Genomic DNA, 23,042 nt, shown 5'->3' on the forward strand with positions numbered 1-23,042 from the left:
TAATTGTACCTACATATATAAAGTTTTATGAATAAATATTGAAAGTTCAATAATAAGGTAATTTTAGAAAAAGTTACTACACTAGATCTCATTATCCTAGATATAATATCATTATCCTAATAACAGATATTACCTAAATATCCTAGTAAAATTAGAAAAAGGATGAAAAGTAAACAGAAATTCCGTAAAGATGGTTAACCAGGAATCGACATTATGGATAACACAAGGGGCACGAGCGAATACAAATACGAGTACAAACACTACCACGCGATAGAAATGCGAGTTCGTCGAAGCTCGTCGACAGCGAAGCCGAGTGTGTTTTGAAAGGCGAACACGCAGAAATAGAAAATCCGATCGGCCGGGCGAAGGAGAGCGGGACAAAAAGTTCATGCAGAATTCAGTGTCGGCCGCTCCTCTATAATCGGTGGCGGAGTATCGATCGTTTACTAGCAGATACACCTGCTCATGTGTTGGCTCTTTCCCTAAGCGATTTTTGCCCTCACTTCTTTTTCTTTCTTGCGTCTCATCGTCTCTCTTTCTCCACTCCCATCCTCTCTCCTTCTTTCTCGTCGTTTAAGAATTTTGCCTACGGGATCGGACACGATGATTTCCCTTCCCTCGTCAAAGTCTGAACGCCATCTTCACGGGAAGCATCGTCGAGAGATCATGATCGATATCGCGATGAAATTCGACTTTTATTCATATCATTTCCTTCCGATCACGATATACTTAATTAAGATCAAAAATAAGATAAGATCAAAATGTTAACGAAAATAATAGTAGATTGAGTATAATACCTCTATCAAATATGACTGTAATATGTCAGAGTCAGCATTTCAAGGGTTCTCATATCTACATGTCGAAAGTAATTACATCGACATACTTTTTTTAAATAAATCGATAATAAAATATCGAGTAGTATCTTGTATGTGACGATCAATTGGCCATTACAGATGCTCGAAGTGAATACGGTGTTAATTGCATTCGTGATTAATAGACAGAGAACACGTCAAACGAGTGTCAAAGTTAACGTTTAGTTATCGAAAAAGTAGTTGATACAAATTCATGAAATTTGACCCTTTTACTTTTCCATAGACTCTATACGTATAGGTAAGTATATATATATGTATACGCATATATATGTAGATATACATACCTATACGATATCAGGAAACGTTTTCCAATGGATCGATATTCTCGTTCATTAAGAGAATCATATTTTCACGTAATATGGTACGCCGATACATATATACCTAAGTATATATATACATACTCGTTGTTCATACTCATATTTTACATGATGAATTTTTTATAAAGAAAATTTTACGATATTCCTGTATTATTTATCGCTGGAATGATTTCGTTTCTCTTTAATATATAATATATACAAAAAACAGTCGTTCCAATCAGTCTAATAATGTTTCGTTTTGCTTGGATTCTCGTGAAATTGAAAAAGGTTACCCGTTTCTGCTTTTCAATTTTTTCTAATTTTGTCTGTTTTCTGTTTAACCGAGGACAATACATTGACTTGGTTCTCTTTAACCTTTTCGTTAATATTGTTTCAGTTCGACTTACAAGCGTTGTCATTTTGAAATTCGTATCATAGAATCGTTGATAAAAATCTAATAATTCGAGTGAGATTAAATTGGTAAGTAGATAAATTAAATCGATAATAAAAAATTCGTTTTCAAGACGATGTTATTCCAATGAGAGAATTTGTTTTCTTCTCTTTTTCTTTTTTTCTCTCTTTAGGATGAATCGACATACTGTTTTATGGTGAACAGTATCAGTGCCTTAGTCTAGCCTAAGAAAGAGAACGGAGAAAGTTCTGGTATTCTTGGAGTTAATACGTTTGCCAAACGCGAGCTGATAACGAATTAGAATCGACACCTTTATTGTCCCCGTCTCGATCCGATATACATCGTAGAAAAAACATTGAGACATTGACGATCGTACGAAATAAGGAAAAGAGCAATTTATCGCGAAGATCGAGAGATAGATCGTTTGATTTGATAAAAATATATTAATAATCATAGTAATAATAATAATATTATTCATAATATTATTCATAAAAAAGAAATCAATTTTATTTTACCAAATTTGATTCTTATAATTAATCATTTGCGATCTGAGTTTTTCTCGCTGTTTCGTTCCAGCCGATCTTCGCTAAATTAGTCATATTCAGTCAGTATTGAGTAGGTAGCCGTTATTTCAATATTTTAACTAATAAGGGAAGATTATCTATATCAGTCCATTTTTTCTATATTTCACCCATATCTTTATTAAGTATTTAATGGAACTGAAAAGTTTTTGTAACATACCTTACATTCGATGTACTTTCATAAGATAATATTATATTTTTAAATATATTACTTATACTACGTATAAAATGTAAAATTATAGATTATGTAAATAATCCAAATAGACAAACAGGACTTTTTGGACTTTCAGTTTCCTAAGTTGGATCTAAAAAAACAATCTATAAATAACAATAATTACAACAAGACAATAAAAACGTAAATAAACAGGGAATTTTATAACAAAATCTACTAAAACACATTAACGTTATTAACAGTTCTTTATCAATAAGACCGACTATATTGCTTAAAATACTTATAATTAAGAAAAACAAAAATGGCCCAATTTTGATTATAATTTCGGTAATCTTTCCTATCTAACAACAACATATTTATAAATATATTTTGATATATTTGTATTTAGTATTAACGATTCGAGTAAACAACTCAACATAGAACTCGCGAAAATGTGATACTAACGAAATATGATGTCAAATCAAACTCGACGTAGAACCACAAAATAATAAAAAAATGATAATTAACGAAAATTTTTATATAATTCTCGTAACTACTTATATTTACAAAATATTAATATTGTATAATAAAAAAAATTAAAAAATAAAAGAAAGAAAGGGAGAGAGAGAGATAAGATTGATACATGATTTACTATATATCTAATACCAAAATAAATAAAATAATATTTATAACAAAAAGAAAAGAGAAAAAGAGAAAAAAAGAAATAATATTGATTTAAGATTTCGAATTTCATGGAAACTTTTTATGATTAATAGTTCCAATCGGTTATCAATGGGAATGCAGATAAGAAACATGCGAAGTTTGTCAAAGAAAAAGAAAAAGAAGAGAAAAGAAGAGAAAGAAAAAGAAGAAGCAGGAAAAGAGATAGAAGAGCGGAAAAGAGATGGACGAAAACGGAAGTCGAGAATGTGGAGTGGTGATGGGTCACTTCCGGTCCCGGTCCTCGGATCGAGCGTACTCTCTCATTTTCTTTTTTCTCTTTCTCTTTTCGCTTTGATTACTCACTAGTTCTGAACACTGTTTGTTCACTGGCATCACTCGTCTCTCATCATTTCATTAAGCCTTGCTCTACATAAAACATATATTTTCTTCTACCACAAACGGATTTAGATATATTTCAAAATAAATACTTTAAGAAATACTAAATAAATTAATATATAGAAATGAAGAACAAAGAAATTAATTTTTTGTTACGATTCCTTCATAAAAAGGTCGATTTAATTATATTCACGTCATTTTCTTCGATCATGCTGATCGAATCATACTTATTACAACAATTATGGCAAGAAACAATTGTGGCGTTTTCAAGGATACCGATATAACCAACATTTTTATTACGATATAACAAAAGAAAAAGGGAAATAGGAATCATTGAATTTGAGGATAACTAGAAATTAAAATACTTTCTTAAACGTAGAAATGGATATTTTCTTTCTATTTCTATTTCTCTTTTTTCTCTTACTCTTCGGTTTTCTCTTCGATATAACAAGGAACGTATCGTAGATGCCGAAAAAGAAAGAGAGAGAAAGATAAAGACTAGGGTGCCAATCACGGAAGCGTAACAATGGCTTTTCGAACGATTCGACCAACCAGACGACCGGCTGACGAACGTGATGGATTTCATTCTCCAAGTTATGTTAATTTAAACTAATTTTCTTCTGTTTATTTCATTGGATTAATGATTAATCAAAGATCATTGTAGATTACAATGTATTGATCGTACGATCTTTCATTTTGAGAAAAATGATCAATTTCTAAAAAATGGAGTATCTTGCTCATAGATTTATCATGAAAAACGTGGAAAGTATAAAGCTAATGTGACGTTAACATAAAAGTGAATTAAAAGAAAAAATTCAAATTCGGTTTGAACTGGTTTGGTTGCTTTTTTATACACAGTCGACATATTCTATATATGTAATAATTGTCTCAAATTTATAATCATTAATTATCCATAATTACCAATTAATTATCGACTATCCTTTAGTAATATTTCGTGATATTCAACGAAATTCTTATTTGAACGATCAATAAACATTTATTGACTCAAACTCGATGTATCTTTTGAAATAGACAAGACATATACCTGAATGTCGAATAGACATCCACTTGTAGATATGAGAAGATCAAAGAAAAGGATCTACGTTCTACGTATGTAACGTGTCTATAAAACACGTGACTTTCAAGGTCATAGAAACATCAAAAGGAGACAAAATAAAATAAAGAAAAAAATTGTCGATTTTTTTTTCCATAATGAATTTGACTTTCACAAATCTAAGAAGGATAACAGAAGGATCAGAGGAGTATGGAAAAGAGACAAAATGAAAGAAACAAGGTAAGAGGAGAAAGATAGAAAGAGAGAAAAAAGAAGAGAGAAAAAGAAAGAGAGAGGGCACTAGCCAATTCCATCGTCAGTAGCATTCCCGCTGGAGTACGTAGGACCTCGAACTCGTTGACGGATCGATACGGACTTCTGATGAACTGGCAATGGGGGCTTCGTCGGGAGGGGAAAGTGCCAGCGGGTGGTGGCTGTAGTGGTGGTGGAATTGAAGGAAAGCGAATGAGGAAGGAAAAGGGGAATGATGTGAACAAGACAAAGAAAGAGAAAGAGAGACGAAGATCGATAGATAGAAAGGTTACCCAACAACACAGAGAGAAAGAGAGAGAGAGAGAGAGAGAGAGAGAGAGAGAGAGAGAGAGAGAGAGAGAGAGAGACAGCAACGTGTGTGTTGCGTGTGGTTCTACGGGCCGGTGAATTGATACGGGAGCGTCTCGAGGGTGTTGCTATGGTGACAGGAATTATTGTCCAAGGGGTGGGTGTGTGAGATCCCGCTCTACCTCCTCCTCCTCCTCCTCCTCCTTTCGAGTGCAACCCACCTCTGTCTCTCTTTCTCTTTCTATCTTTTTCTCTCTCTCTTTTCATTGCTTTTTCTCGTTCGTCGACAGAATTTTCCCTCTTTCTTTGGGACCGACTATGTTGGCTTCGTAAGGTCAGTCCTTTCATACGATCGCTTCATTTTTCCACTAGAGGAAGAGCCAGCTACCATTTTTATCCTATGTAACTTTCGATCTTTTCATTAGTTCCATTTGCAACAGGATAAGCATGAACTCTCGTTATCTATTATTAATATTTAATAAGAGATTATTTAAAAGATTCAAGAAATTTATTCTTGAGTCTCGTTGAATAATACCACATTAGAGAATCAATGTTAATTAAAATACGTTAGATTTAATGTTAAGACAAAATTCTATTTTTATACGAATGAAATAACGTTAAGAAAGATTTTATGTACACGTATTTATTTACTATTTAGTTTGTATAATCGTATAATTTGACATAAATGATATACGGTTTATCAAAAATGTCATTCAAAGCTAAAGAATTATTGAAGAAAGTTTAGTTTTATCATCAGAATTCGTCAATGAAATTTTCAATGAAGGAAATCGTCGGTCTAATGCTTCTTAACACAAATCACGGTTTGTATTTATGTTAAATTGTAGACGTTAATTTTATATGAAGATTTAAATACAACAGAAGAAAATGGCAAAAATAAAAGAAAAGGTAAAAAGTTGTGCATCTTCAATGTATCGATATGTTTAAGTAATATGAAAAAAGCAAAGTCATTTTCTTTGCCTTTCTCTCTTTCTCTTTCATGCCGTAGAAAGTTCCACTACGTAGAATACTCAAGAAGAGGGGCAGGGATGCTGCGCAAACGTGGTACGCGATTTCGAACGAATCTGCGCAGACGAAATAGCACCGATCTCTATCTCTGAAACCAAATGAGATAGCTGGACCATTCCTTTTGCATCGTACTCGTTATCATTTCGTCGTCCTACAGTTCGAATTTCATTCGATTCGTCCCAATACGAACAAAGTTATTGACGATTCTTCATAAGCCCACTTTTGGATCTTTCGCTCGGAAAAAATTCATATTCTGACAAAATCCCTAAGTTTTTCAGATCGGTCGAAATCGATTCTTAAACGCGACATGATACTCTAAATGATTTCGATAAGCTAGCACTTAAAAAATCATCGATTATCTATAAAATAATAATCGTTTTTTCTAAGACGACTACGAAACTTTGAATGCTCTTCTAAAACAAACGAATAAGCCGTTTGGTCTATTTTAATTCTTCTTGAAATGAAAAAATCGTTTGGTTTATTAAAATTCTTTTATAGAATATTTTTCGTAAATTGTCAAGGACCTTCGAACGATTTAATCTGATAAGTTCAAAGTGAAAGTAACGATGCATAATTTTAAAAAACTCTTTGGATATTTATTAACGAAGGATAGACAAGATAAACGAAAAACAATTAGAATTTGATTTTTACGAATGAAAACCGACTGATGTTTCTTCATAATGAATTAACTAAAATGAGTTTCAAAGAATAATAGCTCAAATGTTTATAGATAAATCAAATCTTATCGTTTTTAACAAAATATAATTCCTTCTGAATTCGAAATTAAATGTCATGATGTTTTCTCGTGTCATAAATAGGAATCGGCAATGTTTCATTACTTCAAATTCGGAAAAATATTGAACTGTAAGTAATAAATATTTGAGTATTACTAATTTATTTAGACCATTCTAGATATGTCTTGTTAAAGATGAAGAAACGACGAACGAGATTTGTTTCAAGTCCGAAAAAATATCGAAGTTCATTAGAGAATTACCGATTTCTCCAAATCTCTTTTTGTTTTTATTATAAATATACCTATTATCTATCGTAAAATATTTTTTATAGTATAGTCAAAATTTAAGGATCTTTAATCATTGTATGAGTTCCTGTCGTACTCTTTTTGATATTTGTGCCTCCAAGATTTTCATAGTTTTTGAAATATACTTACAAGAGCTACAAATATAAATCCTCAGAATATACTTAGTAAAATCTAAAAATAAATCCTTTTGAATGTCTTCGTTTTATTATATTTTTTCATTAATTTATTATAACAACTTAAAGGAATAAATTTTCATGAATTAACTTTTTGGGCTGGCAACTAAGTGATTGCGGATTTTGTCGATAGATGAACTTTACACTTTCTTTTGTTTTGTTAATGGGGTCATTGCATCTAATCTATATTTTTTTCTTATTATTTGGACTTCTACCTTTAATTTAGTAAACAAATTATATCGATTAGTGCTTTAGTTTTGTTTTTATCCCAATTTAAAAATGGAAGAACAAAACGTGCACTTCAGACATATTTTATTGTATTACTTCCGAAAAGGCAAGAACGCATCGCAAGCACAAAAGAAGTTATGTGCCGTATATGGAAATGAAGCCTTGAAAGAAAGGCAGTGTCAAAATTGGTTTGCCAGATTTCGTTCTGGTGATTTTTCACTGAAAAATGCTCAACGATCTGGCCGTCCAGTTGAAGTCGATGAGATCCATATCAAGGCCATTATCGATTCAAATCGTCATAGTACAACACGTGATATTGCGAAGAAGCTCAATGTATCGCATACATGCATTGAAAAAAAATTAAAAATGCTTGGTTATGTCAAGAAACTCAATTTATGGATCCCTCACCAGCTTAAGGAAATTCATTTGACGCAACACATTAGTATCTGCGATTCGCTTCTGAAACCCGACGAAACTGATCCATTTCTGAAAAGCCTAATTACTGGCGACGAAAAGTGGATAGTTTATAACAACGTTAATCGGAAGAGATCGTGGGTGATGAAAGATGAACCAGCCCAAACGACATCAAAAGCAGAGATTCACCAAAAAAAGATTATGCTGTCAGTCTGATGGGATTATAGAAGAATTTTTTACTTTGAACTTATGCCACAAAACCAAACGATCAATTCAAACGTGTACGTTCAACAACTCGCCAAATTGAGCGATGCAATTCAAAAAAAACTGCCGGTATTGTCAAATCGTAAGGGTGTCGTTTTCCACCGTGATAATGCAAAGCCCCACACGTCTTTGATCACTTGTCTAAAATTATTGGAACTGGGTTGGGATGTTTTATCACATCCACCATATAGCCCTGATCTTGCGCCTTCAGACTACCATTTGTTTCATTCCATGCAGAACTCCTTAAATGATAAAATTTTTAATAACGCTGATGATGTCAGATCACATTTAATTCAGTTTTTTGGTAGCAAAGATCAGAAATTTTACGAACGTGGAATTTTGACACTGCCAGATTGATGGTAAAAGGTCATCGACAAGAAAGAACAGTATCTAATTGAATAAAGTTATATTTTTAAACAAAAATTAAGAATTTTCTTTATTTGAAATCCCCAATAACTTAGTTGCCAACCCAATAATTCATGAAAATTTATTCCTTTCATCGTCTTTTTTTCGTTAGTTATAATATTTATACTATTCGATTCATGAAATTTGTTCTTTTTCTTTTTCTTCTACATTTCGGAATAGAATAATTAAAAAATGAAAGACAAGTAGGTACGATAACCATGACAATCTCGTTTAAAGCTAGTTTATGTACACACACACACATACATACACAGAAATATTCCTACATCACGTGGAGCAAGTTCGTGCGATAACATGCGTAAGTCCGATAATGCGTCGACGAACGACCGCATTATAAGCGTTCTCTCTTTCTCTCGATACCCACGTACATGCATATACATGTACATGTGTATAAGTATACAAACATTAGTATACCGCGTAATGTATAGCGTAGCCGTTGCTCTCATCGTTGAATTAATAAGTAAACTTACGTAGGTGAACTCGTCTAACGGGTGACTTAAACTACTATCATCATTGAAGCAATATTCGTATTTACTTTGCGGTTATTTCCAATTTTCTATGTAGTTAATAAAATTATAATAATTAGATGCCGCAAGATAATGATTCTCGTAAAATTAGTTAATTAGATCTCGTTAAGGTAGGTAGGTATCATGCAATTACGATCAATGTAGATATAATTAACAGCACGAATTCATCATTTATTTAGAAAAATCATTGCAAAGCTTATTGCAGCAAATATATCAAATAATACATTGTTATAAAATTTAATCATGAGATGTAAGTATTGTCGATAGAAACGTTAAATTAGTGAATTTCGAACGTGGCGGTACTCGATTTTTTCTCTTTTTCTCTCCCTCTCTCTCTCTTAATTTTGTGTTTTCTCTTAAAAATACATGTCGAACGAATGTGGAAAGTTCGACATGTATTCAGACAATCTAAAATTCGCGTCTCTAGTATTCCTCATTATTTCAAAATGTCATGTACTCATGCCAATACCAAATGTTTTCCTCTCCGTCTTTCGTTTTCGTGTTTAGATATAAAAATGCATGTAATGAGTAATTTCGGATGAACTTAAAAAGTCTGGTCAATATGAAATTTGTATTTTTAGTAGTCCTAATTTCTAATCCTATATTCCTATCTCGTCCTACGCAAAGGAAACATGAAAAAAAGAATATCTTCTGAAATAAAAACGGTGGATCAGAAGCTCGCAAGCTTTTAAAACGTTTTCACTTTGTTGATTGAGAATCAATTTGTAATGGAATACATGTGTATCTATTAACTGTGATAAAAGGAAGCCAAATAGACAAGAAGTAAAAACACTTCGCGAACGTTGTTACGAATGAGGGACTTTATCAAAAATTCAGATCATTTTAAACAGACGTAGGTACTTTTACTATTATCAGTCGGTCCACTAGAGATTTATATATTTTTAAAAATTATTTGAAAAAAAGGGAAAATTCGTATTGAGATTGAACAATTACTAAGTTATTAATCTTTCATATTTCTCTCGATGATCGATAATTTTTTGTTGGCCATATAAATTAGGTTTAGACATTGGAAATCATATCTTTCATTTATATCAAAATTATCATATAATAATTTACCCGAAAATAAACAAATTAAGGATCGATCATAAATTGTATTTCTTTCGCCTCTTATTAAACAAAATTAATTGTGTTAAGAATAATTTTTAGACTTACTACGAAGTATATCTAAGGAGGTAAGTACTTATATCGTATAGAAAAAATATTATAGCAGATATTTAATTTAGTAATTTTGATAAAGAGATGAAGTGTTGGTGCAAACATTCACGAGTTGTGATTCAGTTGTTCTGTTAATATCCGAAATATTGTATGATAATTTATATGAAAATAAACGAATGAATTCTCCTCCTCCAATTTCTAGTTAAAATAAAATAAACTGTATTAAGAATAACTATTAAGTAAGTACTATAAAGTATTTCTAAGGAAGTATATACATAAAGAGATACATTGTATAAAGAAAATACAATAATAGATGTGTACGTGCATTTTTCTTGATTTAATCTGACATAATTTAAATTGCTCGTAAATATAAATATATCTAATAATTTAAATAAATAAAAGAAATATAGTATTAATCTAAACCTGCAAAAAATTATATTTGGTTGTCCCTGATAGAATTGAAGCAAAAAGAAACGATCCAATAAATTTCCCGTCTCCATTATTGTGATCATTGACAAGAGCCTTAATTAACGCTCTAACACTGTATTGGGAGTAGAGTTCGTTTTTGGTGCAGCCTCGTTCTACATGCACATGCGTTAAGACCGTAAAGACGCATTGTTCATCAAGGTCCGCGTTGTTCATCGATGCGCGACGTTTAAGAATTACATCGGCGACACAACTGCTATTTTAAGACAGTCGGAGCCTTTGTTACATATTGCATTTGATTATTTCAACGTGCTCATCTTCTTTTTCTCTTTCAATATTGATTTTCTTAATCAATATTTAATTTTTTAAAAAATTATTTTTCTAATCTCAATTTTACTTAATGGATATCATCGTAAAATTATAACACATATTTGTTTAATGGAATGAGACTATATATTATTTTAATAAATTTTGTAAAATGAATTATGATAATTTTCGTAAAAAATTATATTTTTCCTTATTTCCGCGCTTTAATATTTATTTAATAGCTAGTACAATACTTATGTTTCAAAAAATTGCTACATAATAAATCATGTATTAATAATTTTTCTAAATTCTTCTCTTTAATTATCAACTCATCATATTTTATTTTATTTTTATCGATCTTCTAATATTTTAATTGACATAAATAATTACCTAATATTTTTCATTGACATAGCACTGGCTGTATCGACTACCTACGTTCCTAAACGCAAATCTTATCTTGAGAAAAGATCAGAAGACTTGTGATAAAACGGCAGGTGACAACGATATCAAAAACTTTCAGAGTAAAACTCGATATTAGATATCTATTTTCTTCTTCATCTTCGCGCAAATAGATCATTCGATATTTATACATTTTTATTTAGTTATACATCTGATTAACATTAATTAATCATTTTAATAATTACCTTTTTATATTTTAATTTCAGCAAATTCACAAATAGTGACAGAGAAAAATAATCAATTAGAAGAAAAATGAAACGTTTACCTATTTCTGCCAAAACATTATCTATTATTCCTAGAAGTTATAATTTATTAATTAATTAAAACGTTGAATGTTGTGGAAATTTCCAATAATTAGCACGAAATTTTTCTAGAATTTATTTACAACGAAGATATATTAACTTTACTTATGATCGGTCGCTGTATTAAAATAAAAAATAAAAAATAACCCCCGATGAAAAAATTACGAAGCATATTAGGTGAACAGTATTGATTTATGCAAAATTAGCCAGCCAATAAACACTTTCTCCGCATTCAACCGCTGAAATCTCTGGCATCCGTGATAAAACAATCGAGGACAAAGAATTCGAATGGAAGTAACACATTTCCAACATTATCATGAGTTATACATACCTATGCATTTTGCTGACAAAGGGAAGTTTCAACAGAACTAACATAGGAGTAAGTAAAGATAAATCGCAAGTGGTCAGAAAATGAAGAAGGATAAAGAAAGTGGAAAGAAATCGTGAAACCAAATTGGTGGTTTAAAGAAGTTTGCAAAGGTACGGCGGAAGGAAAAGAGGGAGTACATTATCCGTACATGATGCACTTTGGTATGTGTGTGTGAATAGCGATGTCCGTAGAAGGGCAACGCGAGAGAACGATGTAGTGGTGTGGTGGTGGTGGCGGAGGTACGAAATGGTTAGCATGGGAGCAGTGAAGGAGAGGGGCGAAGAGCGACGAACGCGGCTGCGAGAACTAAAAAGAGTAAGAGAGAAAAGTCGAGACTTTCCGAGCACGAGAAGTAAAGAGAAAAGAGAGAGAGAGAGAGAACCAGAAGGGGAAAAAAGAAGAGTGGGGGTAATAAGGTGGGGAGAGAAAAGATAGTTCCGGCCTAGCGTTAGTGGTTATATGCAGAGAGAGAAAAAGAGAAAGAAAGAAAAACGAGAGGGAGAGAGAGAAAGACGCGGCATCGTAGCATTACTCTACTAGCGCTCTTCAGCCAGGATCAAGAATATTTCAATAGCCATCGAGAGTAGTGGTGGTGTGATGTACTTCCCCGCCCCGATACTCTCCCTCTAATCCCCATGCGTATTACGGGAAAGGGGACCGAAGGCCAGCAAGAGAAAGAGAATATGTGCGCGCGCGCGTTTTCCGCCTGCACGTAAGCCGATACGACGCATGCACGTTTATCTATCTCCGTCTCGCTTCAAGCCTCCATGTGCTCTTCCATTTTCGACTAGTGCGTATAATTCAACGCATAGAAAAAAATATACTAATATATATATATACATACATACATACATACATAAATACATACATATATACATACATACATACATACATACATTACATACACATACATACTCATCAACATACACACACACACATGTGTATCGGAATGGTGACGAACACGAGAGAAGAGAAGCGACCGGTAGCGCAATGCCATACGACTTTCTTGCACGCGCGAGGGGAATAAAGAATTGTAAGAGAAGAGTGTGATGTGGAGAAAGAGAGAGAGAGAGAGAGAGAGAGAGAGAGAGAGAGAGAGAGAGAGAGAGAGAGAGAGCAGCAGCAGCAGGCAGAGAGAGAGATGGATGGAGTGAGAATAGAGAAGAGGGGAGATCGAGGCAGGATGCCGGTAAGAAGAGGAGGAGGAAGTAGATGAGGAAGAGTACGAAGTAGTGGGAGTAAAGGCGCGCGAGAGAACCAGCGAGCTGACTAAATACGATCGTCCGATCGTCCTTCTTGTACCCGCCCTCTCGGGCTTACGTGGGGAAACCTAGTGGGCCGTACGTCGACGGTGATTGGTCAACGGTCGTTAGTCGACTCATGGTGTCGGTGGCGCCTCCCAAGATCAACCAATTGCGTATAGTTCTCCTACTTCTTTTTATCTCGCTGTATTTACGTCGAAGGACGAAGCATATTCCTCCCCCCGCGCTTTCAGCACGTTCACGTCATGCAACTACTACTAAATATCATATTTCCATCTCTTTCGCACTCTACCCCCTCCATCGAACCAAATACACGTATTTGCAGTGTGCGCGTGTGTCCGGTTTGTCTATATGGTACGAATACAGGAGAGGAAAGAGGACATTTTCGTTTCGGGATCCGTCTAAGTTGAACGCGTTTTCTGCGGAGAGAGGATCGTCTCCCGCTCGTTAACGTATGTAGTTTCTCTCTCCGTCTTTCTCTCCCCTCCCTTTCTCTCTGCGTGTGGTTTCTCGTCGCGTATAGTAAGGTACATCGCTTTCGCCGAAAGAGTTCGTATCGTACCGTGCTTGCTGCGTGTTTCTCTCGTCTTATATTTTCTTCGTTTCATCCTTGTGTGTGACGCATTTATATAAGGTTTACCTTCGAACCTCAAAAAGAGGAAGGAAGGGAGGATTTTACGTTTTCCCGTAGAAGCGCGCGTGCGTGTGTATATTGCCGACGTTGTGACTGTGTATCTCTCTTTCTCTCCCCCTACCTCTTCCTCTTTATCTGTCTCTCTCTCTCTCTCTTTGTAGATATATGTACGTGTGCGTAGTATGTGACAGAACGTCGTAAAAGACGCGCGACGTTGTCGGATCGTCGAGAACTCTTCGAAACAGGAGAGAGAGAGAGAGAGAGAGAGAGAGAGAGAGAAAGAGAGAGAGAGAGAGAGAGAGGACGACGTATTGCACTGTCGTCTGTATTGTAATTTTTGTTACACGACAGATAAGAAAGTTAGCCGATCGATCGTGAGAAAGAGCTAGAAGAGGTGGAGGAGGAAGAGGAAGCGAAAAAAGAAGAGAGGAAATACGCTTCCTACCGATCAATTCGTTAGAAAAATCGAGAGATCGCGAGAAGAAAGGCGCTTATAGAGACGCTTCGTTTTACCGGTGGTGCGCCAGTGACATTTGGTACGGTGTTATCGACGAAACGGACGTGGCAACGTTGCATCCGACCACACCTCGCACATCACGAGCACGCACACATATATAGAAAGCAGAAGGGGACTCGGAGCTGTCGAGCTGGCTGGCTGGCTAGCAGGCAGACAGGCAGGCAAGCGAGCGAACGAACGAGCGATAGAGCGAGCAAGAGGCTTTCTTGTTCCGAGGACGGTGCTTCTGCTCACGCTGTCTTTCTTTTCTTTCTACCTCCATTGCTCTTGCTTTTCTCTTCTTTTTCCTCTCCCCATCGTGATCGTTCAACCGTGCGCGCACGCTCTGTCCTTCTTTTCTTTCTACTGTTCTCCCTCTCTCTCTTTCTAACCCCACCACGTCTACTGTCTTTCCTCTTTGCCTCCTACTTCTCTCTCCTCTTTCTCTCTTACGCGGCATCTTTTACGCATCACTACCGTTCAGACACTTCTCCTGCCCTTTCCTTTACTTCAGGTTGTCTCTCTCTCTCTCTCTCTCTCTCTCTCTTCACTCTCTCTTTCCCCTACCCCGCAACCAAAAGCGACTCGGGCGAGTCCATTACGCTTTTGAGGGGAGTTCGGTAGACTTCGGCTCTAGTCGGCCTCGTCCGCAGAATGTGTAGACGGTCCAAGTTGGACGCTCCAGTTTTCCGCACTCATACTCGCTATTCTGTGATCACGGATATTGTCGAACTATCTTTGATCCATTGTTCGATTATCCATCGATCGACCAATCTCCGATAGACACTCAATTTTCCTGACCGTCTGAGACGCGTTCGATCAGCGTATATCCATGCGACGGCCATGTTTGGTTTTACGAGCGAAGGGAAAATTGCTGACGCTCACGAACCCCGATCTCGCCCGAAGGGGAGCAGCAGCAGCAGCAGTAGTAGCGGTCGGCGGCGCGACAACCGCGGCAGCGGTGGCGACAGCGCCAGTAACAGTAACAGATTACGAATGAAACAAGTAATAACGACATCGACAACGGAGAGAAGAGCAAGACGAAAACATACAAGTATGGAATAAAAACGTTTTTACCGTTCGAATCCGGAAAATAACGTGAGTCTTCAGCCAGCAGTTTGCGAGAGATAGTGAAAGGAGCTTCGGTGCACGGAATAACGAAAGTTGTTACGTCAATTAAGAAAAAGAAAAACAGAACTAAAGACCAAAATAATTTTATACCGAACTATACAAGTGAATCTTCAAAGTGACACAAGTAACTCATCAAAAGGCACGATTTACCGCGTTTAAATTCGCTTCTCGATGAGACGTGCGCGTAGTCATCCCGCTCGTCTCCGCCGGTCTTACCGGAACTATCGGACATTTCGAAAAACATCGGTCGCTGTGGCAGCACGCCGTTGTAATAGCGGGCCAACCGTGAACTGTCGTTCGGTCGCCATCACCAATTGCCGCCGCTGCCACCCACCACACCTCCACCGCAACCGCCATCGCCATTGCCACCGCCACTACCATTTACCATACCGCTCTCTTAGTAGCCGTGATACACACGACCAGTGCGAAAAACATTGTGCAATGCTGAATAGTGCCCTCGTAGTAATCGCGGTTGTACACCGAACGGAACGCGTCGATACATACCACTTCTTACATACGACAATCGACCGTCGTGAAGAAAAATGTTTCTAACGTATGAAATGTTTTCGGGAACCATTTTAAAACCTGTTTTCTTAATTGTTCCCGTGTTGAAGCGCATTATTTTAATCGTCCCAATTGCAGTTTTTTATCACTACACATTTGATCCCAGGATATCCCTAGACTGTGAAAGAAATAAATTTGGTGCATCTCGATGTCGCTATCATCCATATTTCTTCTTTACCGTTGTCATCGTCGTCGAGTATTACGTACAACTGGTAGCGAGAAATCTCTCGAACGATGAGATTTATTCGTTACGCGCGTGAAACTTCTCTGCGCGTTACGTGTTTTCTCTTTTCGTGCACACGTTCGTCCGTGTGTGTCAGTGTGGATACGTCTGTTTTTCTGGTGCGTGATTCTATGGTACCACGCGTTCCGCTGCCTACAATCTGTGTGTTTGCAGCGACACCATTTTTTTAACGTATTAGTGTCACTGGTGCGTATGATCGGCGATCGTGGACGGTGTACAAAACCGTCGTCAAAGTGCATCGCCTCTCCGTTGAGGACGAAGACGACGACACAGTGACCACGAACAGTACATAGGTGTCATGGATCTCGGTGACAGGGTTTACGCCGCCGAGCGGATACACGAAGAAGAGGGAAAGGCGGGTAAGTGAAGTGTTCGCGCTGCGCGATAGTTTTCCTTATTCCTTGCTTCTGAGGGCGGCCACTCGATGATTTCCGCGCTCGCACGCGACGTACACGTCATTTTTTTTTTCGTTTTCTTTTTCTTTTCTTTACCTTCACCGTCTTTTTTCCCTCGTTAACATTCCTTCCGACGTCTCGTACCTCCTCTCTTCGGATCCCTCCACTCTCTCTTCATTCGTTTTCTTCGCTCTTTCTATTTTTTTTCTGTATCTTTCATCGTCAATAACTCTTATGTCCGCATCGTCGTAGCCTAGCCTCCTTCCAAATTACATGGTCGTCGTATGAACAAACCTTCTTTTTTTTTTCTTTTTTATTCAGACAAACGACTGTCGACTGACAATGAGCGAGACAAAAACAGAGATAGAGAAAAGGAAACTTTCCAAAAGCAAGCGAAAGTCCATCGAAGGTAATTCAAATTGCGTCTCATCTTCTTGTCGCAATGAAACTTTTCGAATGTTTGAAAAAAAAAAAAAACGAAACACCCTGATTCATCTAATTGAGAAGTTTATAAGATTCGTTTAATTTTTCGATTGGTTGATTCTTTACAATGTATCGATGCGCTTACGAACCGTAAGAACTGTAATTTGTTGTAATGTTGAATTTATTATTTATCATGAATATTGCTCTATCCAGATTTTATAATCAACGGCTCGTGATTTTCATTACTCTCGTCCGAATCGATTACCATAATCGATATACTTATTTCTTATGTTTTAGGGAAAGGTGGAATATTTTGTTAAATGGAAGGGATGGAGTAAAAAGTAAGTGGATCATGAACGTCATGAAAGAAATTTTCTGAAGAGTTCATTTTTATCGTTATACTAATTTTGTCATACACTGTCCGTAGGTATAATACATGGGAACCAGAGGAAAATATTTTAGACGTGAGGCTGATCGAATTGTACGAGGAAAGTTTAAAAAGCGGAGATGTATCTACGAGAAGGCCAAGGCGAAGGGATACAAGATACAATGTAAGAATTTTTATTTTTTGTTTCCAAATCGTTAGATGAAACGATTTTTTTTTCTTTACGATCAGATTTAATTCGCGTCAAGTATAATTTTTCGCGGGAAGTAATAATTTTTGTTATGTCTCTCCTCATAAAGGAGCAAGTATTGGCCAATCTCGTGGTTGTCGAAGAACCTGGTGGAGATGAAAGAGTAGGAGAAGATAGTCAGGACGAGAGTCAACGAGGGTAGCACATCTGCCCCGCATTTGAATCATGTCACTCCCGATGAGGACACGTTACCCAGTTCGTTAGACGGACAAGAATCTCCTACACCACCTGAGTTATTGGCATCAACGTTCAGTGTTGACTCGGACAGCTCGAAACAGTATAGCGTTGAATAACCTTACTTCCAAGGAGAGAACCAGCTGGTACCAAGAGAAAAGCTGAGGTTCTCAGTAAGGAGTCTGGAAACAATCGGCGTTACAATTACTACGAGCAGTCCAAGCAGTGGCACGTAGTAGTAGTCCGCCACCGAATATAAAATACCACGTTTGTTGCCATTAAAAGCAATTCACCGTCGTCTTATCATGTAAGGATTCTATGTCAAAATTTTGCAAAACTCTCGGATTCTTCAAAATTGTACATTAACAATTAAATTTAATTATGGCATATTTCCAGGTAAAGAAAGAAAAGAAGAATACTTCTTTTTTTTTTTTTTTTTTTTAAGCGAGATCATTGTTATGCATCGTCTCTTTTTAGGGACACAAAGTAAACGGTAGAAGACATCATCCTCGAGCGTGAAATCCACACCGAAGGAGCCATTACCAGCCAGATGCCAACGACATTGGCCCCGCCGGTACAAGACAAGAAACGACCGGAACGCAGACGTACCTCATGGTCCACCACCCTCTTACCTCGTATCTCCATCAAACCGCTTCGCTATCTCCTACACTGGGACACACCTCTGGATCAACCAGTGAAAAGAGGCATTTACCCGAACAAAAACCAAGAAAAGACTAGCAATTCCACGACAGTAGATGCGAACGGTCACAAATCACCGAGTCCTACGGATTCCTACACGAATAACAATAGGTTAACCGCAATAGTCAATGGCCATCATAGTCATGATAACAACATTAATAATAACAATAACAACAACAACAGTAATAATAATAATAAGACTAATGCGACGAGCATCAAACAAACTGAAATTACAGAGGTTCCGAGAGTACGTTCCTTTGTCGAGTCCCGGTACGGAGTATTGGCATGCGAGAAAATCGGTTGCCGATCAAGTCTTCATAACGGACGTTACCGTGAATCTTAAAACGGTTACATTAGAGAGTGTAAGACGGAAAAGGGAATTTTTTCGCGAGAGCGATCCCAAAAGCGACATTTATTAACCTTTCTATGAAAAAAAAGGAAGGACAGCATACTTCCCTTGATGTATTAAATCGCTGTAAATACATAAATTATTTTCACACATCGATTATTATGTGTCTGCGTAAATCGTTATCGACCTCATCGTCGTCGAGCGATTAAAAAAAAACTTACTTTTTAACGATTTAATTGTATAAACTCACGGTTGCGTTAAGAGACGTTTAATAATAGAAATTAATAAATCGAGAGACGTCGTAATTTATGCTTTCTCTTGCTTCTTCGTACGCTGTAACAATCACGAAAATGGTTTTTGTAATTACGTTATTGTACATTGAATTTTTCTTTGTTTTATTTTCTTTTAATTCTGGCAGAAACATTAGCCATTATAGAAAGGTATGCGTGTGAGAGTATGTGTTAGCATGTCCGTGAAATTGCAGTATGATGGTAAATAATAATAAATGTTCGTGCAACACCGTTATCGATAAAAAAGGGAAAAATAAAAACGACATTGTGATCGCACGACAAATTTGCAGAGAGTAAAAACATTAATGAAATGATGCGCACCGTCGAGTTATTATGATACAATACGCACTACAGTGCATGTTTTGAAACGCTTTATAGAATTTAGCTGCTCTAAAAAAAGAGAGAGAAAAAAACATAAGTATAATGTGCGTTGAATGATACACAATTGTGTATAATTAATCGTGATTAGTTTTTATTTGCGTTTAGAAATGGATTTTCTATATTTTTTTTCTTTTTTTCTTTTTTTTTTTTTTTTTTTTTTTTTTTTTTTTTTTTTTTTTTTTTTTTTTTTTTTTTTTTTTTTTTTTTTTTTCTTTTTTAAATATCGTTTTGGTAAAACGTGTTCTTCGAAGGAAATAAATTTTATATCGTACGTTCTCGTCTATTTCTCATTTACGTTACATTGTATTAGTTGATTCTCGTTTTGTATTTTTTAAACGGACATATTGCAGATGCACTTAGTCAAAGAAATACATAAATCTGGGATCTGTTACGTTAACATAATAAGACTATATATTCCTAGGGCAGATTCCATCGTAAAATTAGATTAAACGCTACCGTGAGATCCGTGCTTTTTCTTTTTTTTAAATCGGTGAAATTAGAACTGAGAATTAAGTGCAATGTAGAAAGCAGTAACTAAACATACATCGACACGTGTTATTTTGTTCGTCAAACGTACTATATGGCGGATGTATATTTTGAATGTAATAGTATAGTAGCTGGTAACATGCATAGAATACGCAGCAACTGTATCGATGGAGGATCAGTCACACACTCATGTGCATTGCTATATTCAAAATATATGTTCGTTGTAACGAACATTTGATGGATAGCGAATTTCTGTACGTCATTTGCTGCTCATCTGCATTGGACTTGGAAGTTTAATAAGTTTATCATAACATCCGATGCATTTGTTTTAATGATAAAAGTTTCTTGTTTTGAATTCACTCGAAGGAAATTTATATAATTTTACGTTTAGGCGCCTATTTGTATTGAAAAATATATAATATATATATATATATATATATATATATATATATATATATATATAAACAAGAAAAAAGAAAAAAAAAATTTTCGAGATTACAACAGTTTCTAAAATATGCAATTTGATTTGTAAATGAGAATCGCGAGTATTTTATCAAATAGATGTTCCTACTTCGAACAAATTAAAGTTTTAAATATCCGTTGTCGTTGAAACTTCTCGTATTAAAAGAAGGGAGGGGGATCAAAAGTGGATTCGCGCCATTTTGACACGTATCGATTATAAATATTGCATCACGACTACTAAAAATTTTACATTCGTAATATAGCATTGTGGTCATGTGCACGATGATATTCCCGTTGAAGAAAGATTTATCGCTCGTCGATAATTTGTCCTTTTCCTTTTTTTTTTCTTTTCTTGCCTTTTCTATTATTTGTTTGTCTTTTTCTTCGCGTAAAACTTGACGCGTACAGATGTAAAATTAAAAATTATCGTTACTCGCAGCTTAAGGCAAAACGCGCCCAAAAATATTGACAGAATAAATGCTCTCGCGTTACCGAACGTAATCGCTTATACATATAGCTACGTAAAGGTTCGTACGTCCTTCGTATTCGAAGATAGTTGTGTATAGATAAGTTCAATTTTCCAGCAATTTAAATTGCGATGGTGAAATGATTACAAGGTAAGAAAAGAAAATGGAAAAAAAAACCGGAAAAATTGTTGTATAATCTTAAAATACTGTATATTGAAGAGATATCATGTAAAAATTGTAAATATCAAATGAAAAAAAAAAAGAAAAAAAAAATAATCCGCGCTCTGAATTATAAATCTTTTAGACGATAAAAATTGTAAATAGCGAAAAGAAAAAAGAAATCAGCAAGGAGAAAACCCCATTAAATCTTTATGCATAAAAAGTGCAACTGCAGGTCTAGCAAAAACTCCTGTCTAGATTTAGAATTTTCAAATAGACTGTGCACGTACCTTCGATATTGTTTGTGTACTTATAAACATTCAAACTACTTATAAAGTAAGCATGAGAAAAAATAAATAACGCAGTGGTTACGCAGGTATGTACAATATGTGAACCCCAGTAGTAGTACCAAATTCAGCAGTAATTTTAGTTCTGTCTGGTACAGATTCCTTATATTTCAATAAAATCTTTACTCGAAGATATAAGCTCAATAGTCGTTCGACCTTCTAAAACGGATCCATTGTATTAACGTTCCATTTATAATTCCAGATTTCTCTCCATTATTATAATAGATGAATTATAATTAGGTATTCCATAAATTATACCGCTTAATTTGTAAATTGCATTCGTTTTAAACAATTCAATACATAACTCAGTCTTTAACAAAGAGCCCGCTTTGATTTTATTTCTTCGTAATCATATTTATAATATCTAATTATATCAAATCCCTTTTTGTAGTGTTACAATGCAGTAGTTACCGTACAGTATCAAATCTTCGATCGTATTGCGTGTGCATAGATTTTTTTACTTATATGATTTCATTTTATTATTAATATAATTATGTGGTAAGTAAAAATGCTAATGCGATTCTATTTATTGTAGATAATCGACGTATTAGTGAACAATAATCATACCACGTTCAGTGCATTAGGAAGAGATAGTTCGTAACATTATCGACACATTGTACTGTTTTACTACAACTCTGCTGATTGCAGATATACAATCGTTTAGTAATATTTTTCTTATATTGCATTGAAAAAAAAAAGATTTCATTCAAATCTTACCTTACAAAGTTTGACGTAATACTAAATGAATAAGTTATAATAATCAAGATTAGTTTATTCATAAACGATGTTACGTAGGAATATTCGAAAACAATTTTCCATTCTACTTTACCCATGATTATTACCGGACGTTACCAATATGCGATACAAAAAATCATGTTTCTTTGGCTTCACGATATTTAAAATTATTACTAAAAGTAATGTTAATTTTTCGAATAATATATGTATTTAAAAAACAAGAAGAACATTATAGTATGAAATTAATCATTAACGATACAACATAATACTTCGATTTAATCAGATTTAATCTAACAAAAATTGTTTACAAATTTTACATAAAAAGTATATCATTTTGTTACCAATTTTTGCATATGGATAAATAGGTTTGGTATTTACTGATATATTATATTTTATATACAGACGTGTATAATAATTAATAATTTTTTACGCCAATTACAAAAATTACAAATTGTATAATTTTTCTCAAATCGTGATATATAATAATAATGATGAAGAAATAATCGATTAAAAACGTGATAATTTGGAGAGAAAAATTACAAATAACTATATCAAGAAAACGTAGTTGCGTTCCTAAGGCATGCGCCATT

At 35.1% G+C, this 23,042-nt stretch overlaps 1 protein-coding gene and 1 pseudogene across 1 annotated transcript; both read left to right on the plus strand.

The window, feature by feature from the left end:
- Positions 1-7,503: 7,503 nt before the first annotated feature.
- On the plus strand, positions 7,504-8,082 carry LOC124947152 (histone-lysine N-methyltransferase SETMAR-like). The gene has a single exon (XM_047488895.1). It carries the CDS (start codon positions 7,504-7,506, stop codon positions 8,080-8,082), a length of 579 nt encoding a protein of 192 aa, XP_047344851.1.
- A 5,643-nt stretch (positions 8,083-13,725) lies between these two features.
- LOC124957824 lies at positions 13,726-21,850 on the plus strand (annotated as a pseudogene).
- Positions 21,851-23,042: the final 1,192 nt, after the last annotated feature.

Source organism: Vespa velutina, chromosome 2 (assembly GCF_912470025.1).
Source record: "Vespa velutina chromosome 2, iVesVel2.1, whole genome shotgun sequence".
Lineage (NCBI taxonomy): Eukaryota > Metazoa > Arthropoda > Insecta > Hymenoptera > Vespidae > Vespa > Vespa velutina.